This window comes from Pipistrellus hanaki (genome assembly GCF_964339955.1).
Source record: "Pipistrellus hanaki genome assembly, chromosome: 3".
NCBI lineage: Eukaryota > Metazoa > Chordata > Mammalia > Chiroptera > Vespertilionidae > Pipistrellus > Pipistrellus hanaki.
The window spans coordinates 169,074,724-169,091,289 of record NC_140505.1 but is presented as its reverse complement, the minus strand read 5'-3'; the positions used below and the strand labels follow the sequence as shown (position 1 = coordinate 169,091,289).

The window sequence follows — 16,566 nt, the reverse complement described above, 5'->3', positions numbered from 1 at the left end:
GATATTCATGCTTTTGTGTGGTTCCTCCCATAATGAGTAGGGCTGACATTATAACTAATAAGGTTTTGTGGAAATTATGGGAATGAGGGCTAGGTCATAAAAGATATTGCAGCTTTAGCTTCTCTCTTTTGAGTCACTAGTTTGAAGGAAATCACCTGTCAAGTTATGAGGACATTCAGGCAGTCCTATGGAGAAGTCTGAAGAATGTTAATTTAAAAAAATATATATATTTTATTGATTTTTTACAGAGAGGAAGAGAGAGGGATAGAGAGTTAGAAACATCGATGAGAGAGAATCATCGATTAGCTGCCTCTTGCACACCCCCTACTGGGGATGTGCCCGCAACCAAGGTACATGCCCTTAACCTGAATCGAACCTGGGACCTTTCAGTCCGCAGGCCGATGCTCTATCCACTGAGCCAAACTGGTTTCGGCAAGAATGTTAATTAAAAACAGGATCGTGGTCCTTGACATAGCTATCTCACAGTTTTAAAATTTAATGCACACAATTGAAGTTTGAGAAGTAGAAACTAGAATAAAACCCCAAAGAAACTGCAATATTACTGATTTATCTTCCAACATTGATACTTCATAATACTTTCCAAACAGCAAGTTAGACTTCCTTTTAAATATTGATGCCTGAGGCAATGAAAGCTATAAAATTTGCCAGTGATAACTTTTTGACAATGATAAATCCAATAACATATCATTTAATTGACTTATACTGAAAAATTCAAAATATGAGTAATGTGAGTAATGTATCAATATATATACGTTAGAAAAGTAGTCTCTGAATTTTCCCTTTTGGCTGATAGGCTTCTCTTAAAAAACCCTATGTTTGGCCAAGACTGGTTTGGCTCAGTGGATACAGCATCAGTCTGTGGACTGAAAGGTCCCAGGTTCGATTCTGGACAAGGGCCATGTACCTTGGATGCGGGCACATCTCCAGAGGGGGTGTGCAAGAGGCAACTGGTGGATGATTCTTTCTCATCGATGTTTCTAGCTCTCTATCCCTCTCCTTTCCTCTCTGTAAAAAAAAAAAAAATCAATAAAATATATTTTAAGAAAATGACAACCCTACGTTTGAAAATATTTCCTCCTAATGCCAATTATTAACCAGTATTTCATCTTTTATTTTTCTGAGCCATGTAAACCTTTTATTATTATAGTCTCTCTCAAGTCACTGCTCTGTAAGGATAAGGATGGTGACATGTTGACTGGTATTTCCCTAGCTCCTACCACAGACTCAGTACACCGAGTGCTGCTGCTGCTGACGATAACCGCAATAAATCAGCACGACACTCCAAATATTACCACCGTGAATGATATGATTCCAGAAAATAGGAGAGACTTAAAATTTTAGTCTGTGAATCATCATTCCTGACAAAGGTGTGATAGGTCATGATCTTTTTTTTTTTTAAATTGAAAATAATTTGTGAATTATTTATTACCCACTTTTACAGACCTCAAGGTACTCTAGAGGCATACATTGTTAGATCCATCAAAAGTTTCTTGACATGCTTGTATTAATTTTATAAAATTAGTTACTCCACTCACCAAAATGATTTAATTTGCGTTCTTTTTGGCCCACAATGATTTTACTTAAACAACTTATTAATTTCTTTTCTTCTTTTTTTTTTTTTTTTAGCATGACCTATATAAATATTACATCTTAAAAAAAATTAGCTTACAGTAAGATTATTGTAAAGCATGAGTTAACAAGTTCACGTTTGATTCCTTCTAAGCATGGAGTTATGTCAAGAGGGAGACTGCAGTTTGTAGGCAGTTTTAGAATGATGTCTCAGCTATGTCACTTCCGGGTAAGATGGTACAAGTCTCTCAACTATTACAAACTAAGTGCATGTTTTTAATAAAACTCTTTTTTAAAAGTACATATTTTTATTGATTTCAGGGAGGAAGAGGAAGGGAGAGAGAAATAGAAGCATCAATGAGAGAATCATGGATTGGCAGCTTCCTGCAGGCCTCCTACTGGGGAATGAGTCTGCAACTTGGGCATGTGCCCTAGACAGGAGTTGAACCCGGATCCCTCAGTCTGTGGGCCAATGCTCTACCCACTGAACTACACCAACAAAGACTACAAACCTTAGTTTTTACATCATAAAATAGGGCTGTTACTTACTCTCTGGGATGCTGGAAAGAGTAAGTGAGAAAATGTGTGAGAGAGCTTGAGAAACTATAAAATACTAGACAAATGGCAAATATCTTCATTATATTCTTGTATTTTATTCTCAACAGGGCCTTCTTGCTCTGAGCGCCTCACGCAGCCATTTCTAACCCCTGAGGCTGAGAAGACTCACCGAGGACGGGGAGAGCTCTGCCTCAGGCCTCAGGAGGTGCACGCTTTGGTCCACTGCACGGAGGGCACAGAGTGACCCAGGAGAAGCTGTGACTCGCAGGTGGGCGGGCGAGGCTGGAAGACTCAGTTCTGGGCTGAAGCTTAAATCCACCTGCGGGACATGAAGGAGCAGTCATCCCGCACTTCTGTTTGTGTCTTCCTGCGGAGACCTCATCCCTGGGTCACCCTGACATTCAGCTTTAATGACCGTGCTCGGAGCATCAGTCAGGAAGGAGCCTCTTTTCTCATCTCGCCTTTGCTGTTGAAAGGCTGTGTTGCTTTAAGGACACAACGGAGGGTCATCAGGGACAGATGCTTTGCTTGAATGTTAAAGGCACATTATTGCCTCTGATTCATAATCAAGTGTTTCTATTTGTTCTTCAAGGTTTTGAAGCTTTGGAGTCACAGCATCTTACTTACCTCACCCAACTGGATCCTTGGAATTGGGCGCCAAGGATACAAAGCTAAATTATGTTTTATGTGCAAGCAATTTTGTGGAAATGGGAAATTGTTGTGCTGGCTGCCTGGAAACTTTGGGCAACTCATTTTACTTTTCTGGATTCATTTTTTGCCCCCCTCTCTGAGGTAAAATATGATACCATTTATATGTGTTGCGATTTCTTGCTAAAGACACTCACCTTGTTGGCCAGACAGTTTTCAATCTCAAAACTCTGTGAATCTCCAATAACTTCTCCATTTGGGAAAATGGTAAAGATGAACATTCGTGCAGTGGGAGCAATGTCTGACTTCACAGGGAGGGCTAAGGAAAAACTGCCTTTCACTGGGGCACAGAGAGAATGAGACAAAATGGTCATAGGTCAGCATGCTGTTACTAGGCCGTATCCAACTGAGAACCGTGCCTATGCATTCAGTGGCTTAATCTCCTTAGGCCATTCTAGTGAAGGGATAAACATTAATAGGCTAATGTCTCCCTTCACAACTTCCATTGTAGAATAAGTTCCAGCTCCTAACATTCACCCTTATCTCTTCCTGATTTTATACCTTATTTATGCCTAAATGAACTTAAATCTGAAGAGCTAAAAAAGTATTCTGCTGATATATACATGTATTTAATTAAAGCCTGATGGACTCATTTAAAAATTAAGAATAAGACATATATTTTGTGACGAAAAGCAGCCATTTCTTTTAGGTTTCAGACAAGAGATGATTTTTCCATTTAAAGATAGAGCTGTAACTTGTAAGATAAAATCATAAAATTTATTTTTTTTTCAAATATATGCCTTTTTGTTATTGTTGTTGTGATGAGAAGACAACAAACAACATGTACCATTTTAACCATTTTTTTTAAGAATGCTTTAGTGGTGCTAAGTATACTCACATTGCAATGAAACAGATCTCCAGGTCTTTTTTCATCTTGCAAATCTGAAACTCTATACCTATTTAACAACTCACCAATTTCCCCTTTCCCAACTTCTTGGGGACCAGAAAGGCAATACCATGGCATTCGTGTATTTGTATCGTGGGAGAGGTCAAGTTTCAACTTATAATTCTAAAAAAGAGTAAGCTCCCTTCTAAAATGAGAGAAATGTCAACCCTTGTATTTGTTGTGTTAAGCTAACCATACATGGAAAGAATAGATTGGAAATATAATAAAATGGAAATAAAATGGAAAGAGAAGTTATGGTACACTTTTTTTTTTTTTTTTTTTTTTTTTTTTTTTGGCAGGGGAAGTTTTGGAGGGAAAGTAACCTCTTAGTAATGTTCTGGCAGAGGAAGCTTTGGAAGGAAAATAAACTCTCAGTAATGTTTTGGCAGAGAAAGAAAGCTCTGGGCGGAAAGTGACCGATTAGTAATGAAAATTGTGAAGGCTTTGTTATGAAAAACCTGAATTCTGAATTTCAAACAGATTTTGAAATAGTTCTGAAATTAATCATTTGTATCCTGATATTAAAACACGATGCAGAATAGTATATAAAAAAGAATTATATTAGTAAGCTAAACTTAAGTACTTCAAAGGGTTGAGCTAGACAAATTGTGAAACAAGTTGTTTTTTTAATCTAACACAGTGAAGAGTTTTTAGTAACTCTTTTGTGGGGAACAAATTGGCAATTAATACTGTAATGATGATGTGTGATTAAAATGGCTTTATTATAAATAATTGTGGTTTAATTTCTTATCTAGTGAAATTCCTTTCAATCATTGCCTCAGTTACTTTCAATATATATTTTTTGTGATGTGTAAGTAATTAATGGAGTCTTCTTTATATTACTAATCAGAGATTATTTCTTTTATGAGTTATGCACAAATTAAAATATCAGAGAAAATTAGATATGTAGTGTTTTCAGACACACCTGTTTCTATAAGTGTGTTACATGCTGCATTATTAAAGAAAGTAGAAAAACAAGCAACAAGATGGATTGAAGGGTGGATAGATGGATATACAAGCAATAGGGTCCAGATCACTGTATCGCTCTCTACATAAATATTGCAGAAAATGATATTCAAAACTGCAGCATTCTTTAATGTTTATTTCAAACAATTATTGAAAGTGCTGATTAGTAGCTTATTTTAAAATTAAATCTTCTTGACTATTGTTTTGATATTACAAACAGCCTGGTAGGGAAAGGAACCATAAAAGTAAAGAAAAGTCATAGATTTGGAACAAATCTTAAGTATAAGTTTAGCACTGGGGTTGTGTGGAGTTTGGTGGAATACTTGCCGTTGTTTAGATTAATTACAAGAATGTTCATGGGGTCCTAACAGGTTTGGCTCAGTGGATAGAGCATCAGCCTGCGGTCTGAAGGGTCCCAGGCTCGATTCTGGTCAAGGGCATGTACCTTGGTTGCGGGCACATCCCCAGTAGGGTGTGTGCAGGAGGCAGCTGATGGATGTTTCTTTCTCACTGATGTTTCTAATTCTCCCTCTTTCTTCCTCTCTCTCTATATATAAAAAAAATCAATAAAATATGTTAAAAAAAAGAATGTTCATTGTTTCTCTTTTCAGTGATTTAAACCTTGATATAGATTTAATCAGAATAAAAATAATACTGGTTTCCTTTCTCCTAGCTTATTTGTGAAGTGCACTCAAGTTCATATGTGAAGTACTCAATTTCACTCCCACAGCACAATATGCATCCTCATAAAGAGGCTAGCTCAGCTGAAACCGGTTTGGCTCAATAGAGCATCGGCTTGGGGACTGAAAGGACCTAGGTTCGATTCCGGTCAAGGGCATGTACCTTGGTTGTGGGCATATTCCCAGTAGGGGGTGTGCAAGAGGCAACTGATCGATGACTCTCTCTCATCGATGTTTCTAGCTCTCTATCTCTCTCCCTTCCTCTCTGTACAAAATCAATAAAATATATTTAAAAAAAAAAAAAAAAGAGGCTAGCTCAGAAACTGCACAAAAAATACCCTCCCCCATGATACTTACCTCTCTTCTTTGCAATACTGAGATTAAAGATGATGAATGTACATTTGTTGTTAGGGTTAGAAACAGAAGGCAACTTCGATTTTTAAAAAGTTTTTATTTTAATCTCAGACAGAAAAGACGAATGTGAAAAAAAAAAAAGTGTACCTTAGCAGAGTGCCCTACACATAGCAGGTAAGCACATTTCTCTGTTGACTGTTGTTGAATGAAAAAATGCCCAAGAGTTATAAGTAAAGAGGATCTTTCTTTTCTTTTGTTTCCCCCCACCCCTCATTTTATTTTTTTAATCCTTACCCGAGGGTATTTTTCCATTGGTTTTTAGAGAGAGGGAAAGACAGAGAGAAACATCGATGGGAGAGAAACACATCGATGGGTTGCTTCCTGCACGTATCCCAACCAGAGCCTGGGCTGAAAGGGAGACTGCAACTGAGGTACGTGCCCTTGACCGGAATCGAACCTGAGACACTTTGGTCTGCAGGCCAGCACTCTATCCACTGAGTCAAACCTGCTAGGGCTTTTGTCCCCTATCTTAGTGTAAAGGGATAAAGGGAATGATTTCCCCATTTGTGAACCATCACGGAGTAAGGGTGGATGTGTTGGCAAGGAAATGGGGAGACTGATTGGAAGATACTCACTGTCTCCTGGCTCTATAGGCAGAGCATGTGTTCCTGATCTGACGATGCCTCCCTTAGCCATGACCTGAAATGAAAAATCAGCAGAGAACTTTTCTTGAGCCTGACACTGTTTTCAACACCTTATTCTCCACATAACCTATTTAAAAAAAGAAATATTGATTTCAGAGAGGAAGGGAGAGGGAGAGAGAGAGATAGACACATCAATGATGAGAGAGAATCATTAATCAGCTGCCTCCTGCATGTCCCCCACTGGGGATAGAGTCTGCAACCCCGGCATGCGCCCTGACTGGGAATTGAACTGTGACCTCCTGGTTCATAGGTCGATGCTCAACCACTGAGCCACACCGAGTGGGCCACAGAACCGACTTTGGATGGTTGAGTCTCTGCTCCGGAGAATCAACCTCCTGAAAGTCAAGTATCAACGGAACCTGGATAAGAAAGCAAGAGAGTAGTGCACAAATACTTTTTTACATCCCTGGTCCCATTCACCACTTCTGTCTACCGATCTGTGGCTTTATTCTTACCAGGTAATAGAAAAGGAGCTCCTTCAGTTCCCCGGGCGCCGGCACCTTGAGTATATAGTGTGCCCTGATAGTCTGTGTGTGGTCACAGGGCAGGGTCCCAACCACAGGCTCCAGGTCAATGAAACTTCCACTTGAGGAGAAAACATGTCTTGCAACGTGCCGAGGGGTCATGTGTTCTTCTTGCAGCCATGCATAGCTAAAACACCTGTCCATCTTCTCGTGGTAGGCCTGATAAGACAGAAGCACAAAGAATCAATATTGTCTTCACTTTAGCCTCCCACCAAAATGAAGTTACAATTTTGTGTCTTCTACCCTAAGAGATATTTTGCATTTCTCTTGTTCTCGCTGACCACCAACTGAACATATTGCAAATCTCTTAATTTGCACAGATTAAAAGAAAATAACCTGCAGGTTTATCTCCTTTGCCTGGATTCTGCCAACTCATTACTCATTTGACTGTTCTGCAGCTCAGAGCCAGAGGCACAACAATGGTCCAGTTAAAATGCTAAAAATCTTTAATAGGAGTCTTTTTTTAAGTTGGTTTAATTAAAATCACATTATATATATATTTAAAAAAATCTGTTATTACCCAGGGGTCTCAAAATAAATAATCTGCCTAAACCGGTTTGGCTCAGTGGATAGAGCAGCAGCCTTCGGACTGAAGGGTCCCTGGTTCGACTCCGGTCAAGGCCATGTACTTTGGTTGCAGGCACATCTCCAGAGGGGGGTGTGCAGGAGGCAGCTGATCATTGACTCTCTCTCATCGTTGTTTCTAACTCTCTATCTCTCTCCCTTCCTCTCTGTAAAATAAATAAATAAAATATATTAAAAAAATAATCCTCAGCAAATTAGCACCGATGCCTCTCATGATTATTGAGAGAGAGAGAGATCAATTTGTTGTTTCACTTTTTTTTAATGCATTCATTGACTGATTTTTGTATGTGTCCTGACTGGAGATTGAACCCACAACCTTGGTGTATCAGAATGATGCTCTAATCAACTGAGTTACCCAGCCAGGGCTTTATATAGATTTTCTTAAAAATCCTTTTCATTAGGCAATATATAAATATGTGTGTGTATGTGTGGGGGTTCTGATCATTTAAAAAATATCTATCTATGTATACACAGAAAAACAATATAAGACAAATTACATGAATCCGCAATTGAAGAACTGATATTGTTCAGGAAAAAAAATCCTGATATTTAGATAATACATTAAATTTTAAGAATAATTAAAACATTTTTTATTTTATTGTTGACAGTATTACAGATGTCTCCCCTCTCCCCTCCCCTACCCCTCCTTAAGAATAATTCTCAGGGACTTCTACAATATCTTTTCTAATGTCTTTTTTATTTCCAATGACATTTTTATATACTCAAGCTTATCCCCAAGTTGCACAGCTTCTTATTTCTCTCTCTTAAATACAGCTGTGTCCTTCTTCACTTCTGAATAAATGACTGTTTTACTAAGGTTCTCTTTGTTCTCGGGTTTCCTTTTCTTTCATACTTACTGTAATGAAAAACATGTTATCCTGTATACTGGTAGTATCGATTGAAAACTGTGCAAGACCCTGCTCGTTGGTAGTTGCGTTGAAAAAATACTTGTCTTCCGCTGCGGAGATGAAGACGTGTTTATTGGGAATGGGCACGTCTTTTCCATCTACCAGGAGCACCTAAAGAAGAGAAGTGATTGTTAGTTATGTGGAGAATATGAGAGCAGGTAGAACTCATACCGAAGAAACAGATTGCTGCGCTCCCATGACTTAAAAACAAAAACCAGCCGAAACCGGTTTGGCTCAGTGGATAGAGTGTTGGCCTGTGGACTGAAAGGTCCCAGGTTCGATTCCGGTCGAGGGCATGTACCTTGGTTGCTGGCACTTCCCCAGTAGGGGGTGTGCAAGAGGCAGCTGATTGATGTTTCTAACTATCTCTCTCCCTTCCTCTCTGTAAAAACAAACAAACAAACAAACAAACAAACAAATAAATAAAATATACTTTAAAAAAATACACAAAAGCCAAAGAATAAGAAACAACTCTTTCATATTGATTACAAACTGTTTCTTTCCTTTTGGATTCTCATGCCTTTCCATCTCCTTTTTATAATTTAGATCCTCACTTAATTTTTATTTTTTGAAACAAAGTTGCACAAGAATGTGTGGTGTTGTTGTTGTTTTTTTTTTTATTATTATTTTTTTTTTTAGAAAAGTTCAGTAAGTATAAAACTGCTAAAATCAATTGTAAATATAAATGAAATCAATATTATTTATTTATTGTATTATCTTAAAGTATATACCCCAAATATGAAAATAATACAACAATAATAGTCATAAATTGCACACTATTACAATTCCAATATTTAAAGTTAAAATAACTTATTCACTTATTTTAAACAGAACAAGAAATATAAAGAAAGATATTCTCAGTCATGAATTGAGAGTTATTTGTGAGAAACTCTCTTAAAATTCTGATGCTGGCTGGATAATGGCAAAAATATATTTATTTATTATAAAATGTGTGGGATAAGGGGCTTGACATAATAACTAACTTATATTACATTAAACATCTTTATTAGTAATGTTCAAAAAAGAAATAGTACCTCTTATTCTCTTAATACTGTAGTGTATGTTCATGTATTTTATCAGTGATATCACAAAGGACAGTACCTATTTTGTTTTTTTTCGATGACTTGGGTCATATTAATTATTTGCTAATACTAACTAGGTTTGGACTACATCAGTATGTCCTTGACCTAGGAACAACTGGACACTTCATTTACCTCTAACTTGCAATATACTCTACCTGACCAAAGAAGGGTATTCCTCGTCGAAAGTGTGAATCCACTTTCACAAACTTGACCTTGGTTGCAATGTTTGTGATCATACTGGTCCCACTTGCAGTGAACTCTAGGTCTGAAAAATATTTAATATATAGAAAAAAGTAAGTATTCTTGAGAGTTATTTTGGATCTAAAATTTATTTCCACCCTAGCTGGTTTTGCTCAGTGGATAGAGCGTCAGCCGGTGAATGAAAGATCTCAGGTTCGATTCCAGACAACGGAACATGCCCAGGTTGCAGATTCAACCCCCAGTAGGGGGCGTGCAGGAGGCAGCCGATCAATGATTCTCTTTCATCATTGATATTTCTATCTCTCTCTCCTTTTCCCTTCCTCTCTGAAATCAATAAAAATATATTTTAGCCGAAACCGGTTTGGCTCAATGGATAGAGCATCGGCTTGGGGACTGAAAGGTCCCGTGTTCGATTCCGATCAAGGGCATGTACCTAGGTTGCGGGCATATCCTCAGTAGGGGGTGTGCAAGAGGCAGCTGATCGATGACTCTCTCTCATCGATGTTTCTAACTATCTCTCTCCCTTCCTCTTTGTACAAAATCAATAAAATATATTAAAAAATATATATTTTAAAAATTCATTTCCTACATTTGTTATGACTTTTGTTATGGGAAACAAATCAATATTTATTGCTTTATCTCCCAAATGAAGTTAATATTCAAACCTGTTCCCTCTTCTCTGATCTTGGCTTCCACTTTAAGTTCCATTTCCAAACCCGCATTATTAAGTTGAAACAAGTATGTGTTTATTTGTTGGGTGATGCAGCCATTGCTGTTGAGCTGAGAATATAAAAATTGATAAATGTTATACAGATTCAGACAGGTAGTCACTAAATCTACTATTTTCTTTCTGGTATCAAGAATTTTTTGGGTCGAACATGTTAATCAACCTTTAGGAATTTAATACTTATATTTGATTTGTAATTGCTATGATTGGTCATCAAAATGAGAATTTTGTTGGCTATTTCTATTCATCTTTGGTGATGAATATTTGAGGATCAGCTTATGCTGATGCCCTTTAGTAAAATGGAGTAGCTCAATGGGTGTCAACAACGATAGTACACAGACAGAACACTGTATACTAACCTGGTGACTGAATTCCTCACAGAACTCTTGCTTTCGACAATTAAAAGAATTAAGTAATTTTCGGCACATGCGCACAGTTGCAAGTCCTGGCACAGGTTTCCCATAGGTGTATCTGTCACATAAGAAATAAATCAGGAACTGAAGAAAGGTATCTGCATTTTCAATACTAGCCCAGCACAGAGTAATTATTTTCTAATAATAACTTAATTATTTTAGACTCATATCAAGTAGAAACATGTCTGGAAAAGGTCTCTATGAAGATATTACCCAGTAAGGCATTTGAAACTTTACTTCAATGCACAGCCAAATTGCCTAGGGGTATTTTTATTTTTTCCTCTTTATTATTCTTTTTATTTTGTCATAAAATCAAATCTTGCTCTTTATAACAAATAAAAAAATTCTGTGATGAATAGAATAAAATAAGTAATAAGCAAACACAACACACACAGAGATAGATAGATAGATAAATAGATAGATAGATAGATAGATAGATAGATAGACAGACAAGAGAGAGAGAGAGATCCTAAAAAAACCCCAATCATAGGGCATATTACATTTTTTATGTGTGTAATCTATACTTAGTTATTTCTCTATATTTTAAGTACAAATGGAATAATTGATAAGTTTTTTGGGGGCCATTAGTTTTAAAATATAATCAGAGCAACCACTATGAAAAACAGCATGAAATTCCTCAAAAATTATAAATGGAGAGAGATTATTTCAGTGTTAAAAATTTGTTTCTTTACTGCACCAAGAGGATCTATGCAAAACACTCAAAATATTTTCTTAAAACTGGCCAAAGGAGAGAGTAAATTAATCAATGTACCATGAAGTAACAATAAGGCAAATGCAACAAGTGGGGCATTTAAAAAAATATATATTTTATTGATTTTTTTACAGAGAGGAAGGGAAAGAGATAGAGAGCTAGAAACATCGATGCAAGAGAAACATCCATCAGCTGCCTCCTGTACACCCCCCACTGGGGATGTGCCCACAACCAAAGTACATGCTCTTGACCAGAATCAAACCCAGGACCCTTCAGTCCGCAGGCTGACGCTCTATCCACTGAGCCACACCAGTTTTGGCAACAAGTGGGACATTTATAGGCCAATTGACCTGTTGTTTCCATAAGCTAACACCATGGGACAAAAGGAGGGTCTAGATATTTTAAAGCTTGAGTTATTTATAGATTTCCCATTGCGTATTTAAAAAATATTAGGAAAAAAACTGTGTGGGGAGGAATCAATGAAACAAAATTGGCAAAATTTTATAATGTTTATAATAGATGCCAGGCACAAGCAAGTTATATTTTACTATTCTGCCAACTCTTATATTCAATAAAAAGTTTTCATGGTATTGCACCAAAAAAATTAAGATACCTAGAAATAAACTTAATTAAGGATGTAAAAGACCTATAGTTGGAAAACTATAGGACATTGAAAAAACAGATAGAGGAAGACATATACAAATGAAAGAATATACTGTGTTCATGGATTGGTAGAATCAACATCATTAAAATGTCCACGCTACCCAAAGCAATCTACAGATTCAATGCAATTCCCATTAAAATACCAACGGCATATTTCAAAGACCTAGAACAAACTCTCCAAAAATTCATCTAGAATAAAAAAAGACCCCGAATAGCTGCAGCAATCCTGAGAAAGAAGAACAAAGTTGGAGGGATCACAATACCAGATATAAAGCTATATTACCAAGCCATGGTTCTCAAAACTGGTGCTGGCACAAGAACAGAAATATAGACCAATGGCACAGAACAGAGAACCCCAAAATTGACCCAAGCCATTATGCTCAATTAATATTTGATAAAGGAGGCAAGAGCATACAATGTAGTCACAACAGTTTCTTTAATAAATGGTGCTGGGAAATATGGTCAGATACATGCAAAAAAAAAAAAATGAAACTAGATCACCCACTTACACCATATACAAAAACAAACTCAAATGGCTAAAGGATTTGAATGTAAGACGGGAAATCATAAAAATCCTACAAGACTCCACAGGCAGCAAAATTGCAGACATATGTCATATCAGTATCTTTATAGATACAGCTCCTAGAGCAATGGAGACAAAGGAGAAAATAAACAAATGGGACTACATCAAAATAAAAAGCTTCTAAACAGCAAAAGAAACCCTCAACAAAGCAACAAGAAAGCCCACTGCATGGGAGAACATATTTTCCAACGATATTGCCGATAAGGGTTTAGTCTCCAAAATTTACAGAGAACTCGTACAACTTAACAAAAGGAATATAAATGATCCAATAAAAAATTGGATAAAGGATTTAAATAGATACCTTTTGAGAGAGGACATACAGAAGGCCCAGAGACATATGAAAACTTGCTCAAAGTCACTAATCACTGAGAGATGCAAATCAAAACAAAAATGAGGTACCATCTCACATCTGTCAGAATGGCTATGATCAACAAATCAACAAATGACAAGTGCTGGCAAGGATGTGGAAAAAGAGGAACCCTCGTGCACTACTGGTGGGAATGCAGACTGGTGCAGCCACTGTGGAAGACAGTATGGAGTTTCTTGAAAAAGTTAAAAATGGAACTCCCATTTGACCCAGTAATCCCACTTCTAGGACTATATTCCAAGAAACCAGAAACACCAGTCAGAAAGGATATATGCACCCCTATGTTCATAGCAGCGCAATTTACCATAGCCATCAGCAAATGAATGAATTAAAAAACCGTGGTACTCTTGTGTACATGCATATGGGCCTAGCCACTGGCCATGGACAACAGGGGGTGGGGACATATGTAGGGAGGGGTTTGGGATGGGTATGTGGGGGGATAAGGACAATTATGTGAGACCATAATCAATAAAATAAATAAATTAATAAAAACAAACAAACAAACAAACAAATAAATAAATAAGAAAATATAAGGCCCTAAAAAACAAACAAACAACAAACAAACAAAAACAAAACTGTGGTACATCTACACAATGGAATACTATGCCACTATAAAAAAGAAGGAACTTTTACTATTTGCAACAGCATGAATGGAACTAGAGAGCATTATGCTAAGTGAAATAAGCCAGTCGGAGAAAGATAAATATCATATTATCTCACTCATATGTGGGATATAATGATCAACATAATTTGTTGAACAAGAATAGATTCAGAGACAAATGGTAGGGGAGGAGGGTGGTTAGAGAGCAACCAAAGGACTTGTATGCATGCATATCAGCATAACCAATGGTCACAGACACTGGGGTGGTGGGGGCTTGTCAGGGATGGGAATGGCTGGCGGGGGAGGTCAATTGGGGGGAAAAAAGGAGACAAATGTAAAACTTCAGACAATAAAAGAAAAATTAAAAAAAAAATTTCATGGTAAAGAGTTGGTAAAAACAAAAAAGGTACATATGAGTCGTAATAACCAAAAGCAATGTATAAAGACATTAAAAAAAAATCTGAGGTATTTTTAGGAAAATCAAGGATACTTAAGTATAAACTCAAAATTAATATTGAATAATTACTTTTTTATTTTATTAAGTGTGATAATGGCATCATGATTCCATAGAAAAATGTCACTAATTTTTAGAGGTCTATACAGTTGTAGGTGGGTGAAAATGTTATGATTTTTATAATTTATCATGAAATGTTAGAGAAAAAAAGCAGCAAACATGGAAATATGTTACTTATTAAATCATGATTGTGTCTACATTCTTTGATGCATTTGAAATATTTAATAATAAAAATAAAGAGAGGTCACTGAGATAAATTTTTAAAAGTGCCAAGGAAAATTAATTTATAATTGTGTACCAGCTAAATAATCACTCAAAATTGAGGCAAAATATGAAATTTCATATAAAAACAATTTAACTCACATCCCACATACTGATATGTTCACTGTTTTATCCAGGATAGTGATTATCTTTGGGACTTGAAGTTTGACCTCAAACTTGGGAACCACTGTTGATAGAGACAAATAGAAAGAGGGAAGCTGGTAAATAATTAATGGAAATACAAACATTTTCACGTCTATAATTTTTTTCACAAAAATAACCTGAAAAGTTACGTTCATTTTTACATTTATCAACTTCAAGATGATTAGGTTTAATAATTCATGCAAAAATCTGACTTTGTGACCACAACAGATCTCAGTGATGTTAGCAAATGATGATGGTTCCACTGAAACAAGAATTTTGATACTTGACAAAGTGTAACTTGCTACTGCAAATCACCAAGCTCTTATAAACAAGAATAATGTTCATAATTCACAGAATAATGATGGCCTTAGAAAAAGATACAGCTGATTCTACTCCAAGTTAAAATACCCGTGGGAAAATCGAAGAGTCTGAGTTCACACTGTGCACCAGAAAGTTACGATCCCTTCGTTTTCCATGATCCATACCAAATTCCTCCACGGTGAAGGGGTGCTGCACATTTCCGCCTGATTCCTTCACCACCACCACCTTGTAGGAGCCCTGAATCGGCTCTGATGAGAGGGGAAAGGCTAACTGTTTGAGGCCACTCTCTAACTTGAGATTCTGCCATTGTCCAATTCGATTCCTTTTTGGGTTCTAGAGGTAAGAAAGGAGCATGGGAATAATTATTTAGTCATGACAGGCCTTGACAAAACACATGACTTTCAGGCTAGCAATTCACTTTTTTTTTTGTTTTGTTCACTTTTCTTCTGTGTTTGCTATTCCTGAGATAAATTTTTAAAAGTGCCAAGGAAAATTAAACACAGAAGAAAAGTGAACCACAATAAACCTGACATCCGAGAATAGAAAATTTTAGTTCTAAAAGTTTTTTTTTTTTTTTTTTTTTTTTTTTTTTTAATAGCAGTTCATCTGTCTGGAATAAGTATCAGAATTTTTCTTCCTTAAATGCACTGACTTCCTTGTAAGATGTTCTTTTTGATGCTTACCTCAAGGTATACCAGTGGAATCTATAAGAAAAAAATGAAAGAAGAGATGTGATTAGAATCTCTCCAAGGCTATGATTCCCAATTTATGATTAAACAGCTTACCAAGGAAAAAATATTTGTAGTAAGATATATCAAAATTTAACCAAAAACATAAGTGGAATTGCTTAGGGAAATCAGTAAACAGTTTTAAGAAAAGCATAATAACATATTTCTACAAAAATCATCATGTCATTTCTTTGAAAAATATTATTGTTGAATGATACTTGTTAATACTTATTAAGTTATTGATATTATTCACTAATATAATTTAGGCACTAAAATCCTCCTAATGAAGACTATGACTATACTATTACTTACATAAATTAAAATGGATGTTAATAAAGTTTTATGTCATTATGATTTAGACTTAACCAGAAGAAAATGCCCAGAATTCATGTGGAGGTATTATTGATATGAGAAAATGCTAAGTAACTGATTTACTATCTGAAAAGGGATTTACTATTGTGGAAAGGGAGGGAGGAAGAGACTGAACATAAACTGTGCACCTATGGATGAGGACAATGGGGGAGGGGGAAGGGGCGGAGGGTGGGAACCTGGTGGAGGGGGAAGAAATGAGGAACCTTTGTAATAATATGAACAATAAAGATTGATTAAAAAAAAGAAAATGCCCAGAATTATTGGTTAAAATAAACCAAGAATATTTCTTCTAATTTCAAGATTATCTAATGTCTACCTTTTAAAAATAGCCTTGTTTCTTTGTCCTCATATTGAAAGCTAGATGAAGGAAGAGACACACACAATGAACATAAATGAAGACTTTGTGTATATAAT

The 16,566-nt window shown here is 36.3% G+C and overlaps 1 protein-coding gene and 1 long non-coding RNA gene across 4 annotated transcripts in view; one reads left to right on the top strand and one right to left on the bottom strand.

The window, feature by feature from the left end:
• LOC311620766 overlaps positions 1-2,367 on the top strand; it is a 107,078-nt gene extending 104,711 nt beyond the window's left edge. Inside the window, exon 3 of the long non-coding RNA XR_014794742.1 lies at positions 2,256-2,367. This is a non-coding gene — a long non-coding RNA (uncharacterized lncRNA). The remainder of the gene's footprint in view (positions 1-2,255) is intronic.
• The window catches only part of LOC311620763 (alpha-2-macroglobulin-like), a 117,714-nt gene that overhangs the window by 93,319 nt on the left and 7,829 nt on the right, over positions 1-16,566 (bottom strand). For 2 of the 3 annotated variants that reach the window (XM_084880412.1, XM_084880414.1), the window contains exons 5-6: positions 15,736-15,756; positions 15,217-15,385 (exon numbers count right to left, since the gene is read on the bottom strand). In XM_084880412.1, the coding sequence (XP_084736538.1) occupies positions 15,217-15,385; positions 15,736-15,756 (190 nt within the window). Of the gene's footprint in view, positions 1-2,317; positions 2,468-2,993; positions 3,137-6,377; positions 6,442-6,901; positions 7,130-8,412; positions 8,575-9,700; positions 9,811-10,411; positions 10,527-10,832; positions 10,945-14,689; positions 14,775-15,216; positions 15,386-15,735; positions 15,757-16,566 lie in introns of all 3 variants that reach the window. The other variant, XM_084880411.1, reaches the window with a different exon arrangement.